This window comes from Atta colombica, unplaced genomic scaffold, assembly GCF_001594045.1.
Source record: "Atta colombica isolate Treedump-2 unplaced genomic scaffold, Acol1.0 scaffold261, whole genome shotgun sequence".
NCBI lineage: Eukaryota > Metazoa > Arthropoda > Insecta > Hymenoptera > Formicidae > Atta > Atta colombica.
In genome coordinates this window covers 17,701-18,055 of record NW_017259361.1, presented here as the reverse complement: position 1 = coordinate 18,055, position 355 = coordinate 17,701, and the positions used below count along the sequence as shown (strand labels likewise).

The window sequence follows — 355 nt, the reverse complement described above, 5'->3', positions numbered from 1 at the left end:
TATATTCATAAAAAAATAAATTGATATTTATATTACTGATACAACTATAAATAATTCTTTATACAGGTCTTACAAACCATCCTTTATATGGTCGTGGTAAATCATGGAATAAAAGTGACATAGAACGCCTTTTGCATTATATGGTATTGCAAGAATATTTACAAGAAAATATGTATATTAATAACGAAATTGCTTGTGCATACGTAAAAATTGGACCAAAAGCGAGTGAACTCATGACAAAAAAAGATGTAAAGGTATTTAATCTTAATAGAATATCTAGAATGTAAAATGTATAATGAAAAGTTTATATCATTTTCGACATTAATATTCAAGTCATATACATGTTTATGTGTAT

At 24.8% G+C, this 355-nt stretch overlaps 1 protein-coding gene across 1 annotated transcript in view; it reads left to right on the top strand.

The window, feature by feature from the left end:
* The window catches only part of LOC108689157 (Bloom syndrome protein homolog), a 7,390-nt gene that overhangs the window by 5,618 nt on the left and 1,417 nt on the right, over positions 1-355 (top strand). Inside the window, exon 12 of the mRNA XM_018195805.1 lies at positions 67-254. Within this exon, the coding sequence (XP_018051294.1) occupies positions 67-254 (188 nt within the window). The remainder of the gene's footprint in view (positions 1-66; positions 255-355) is intronic.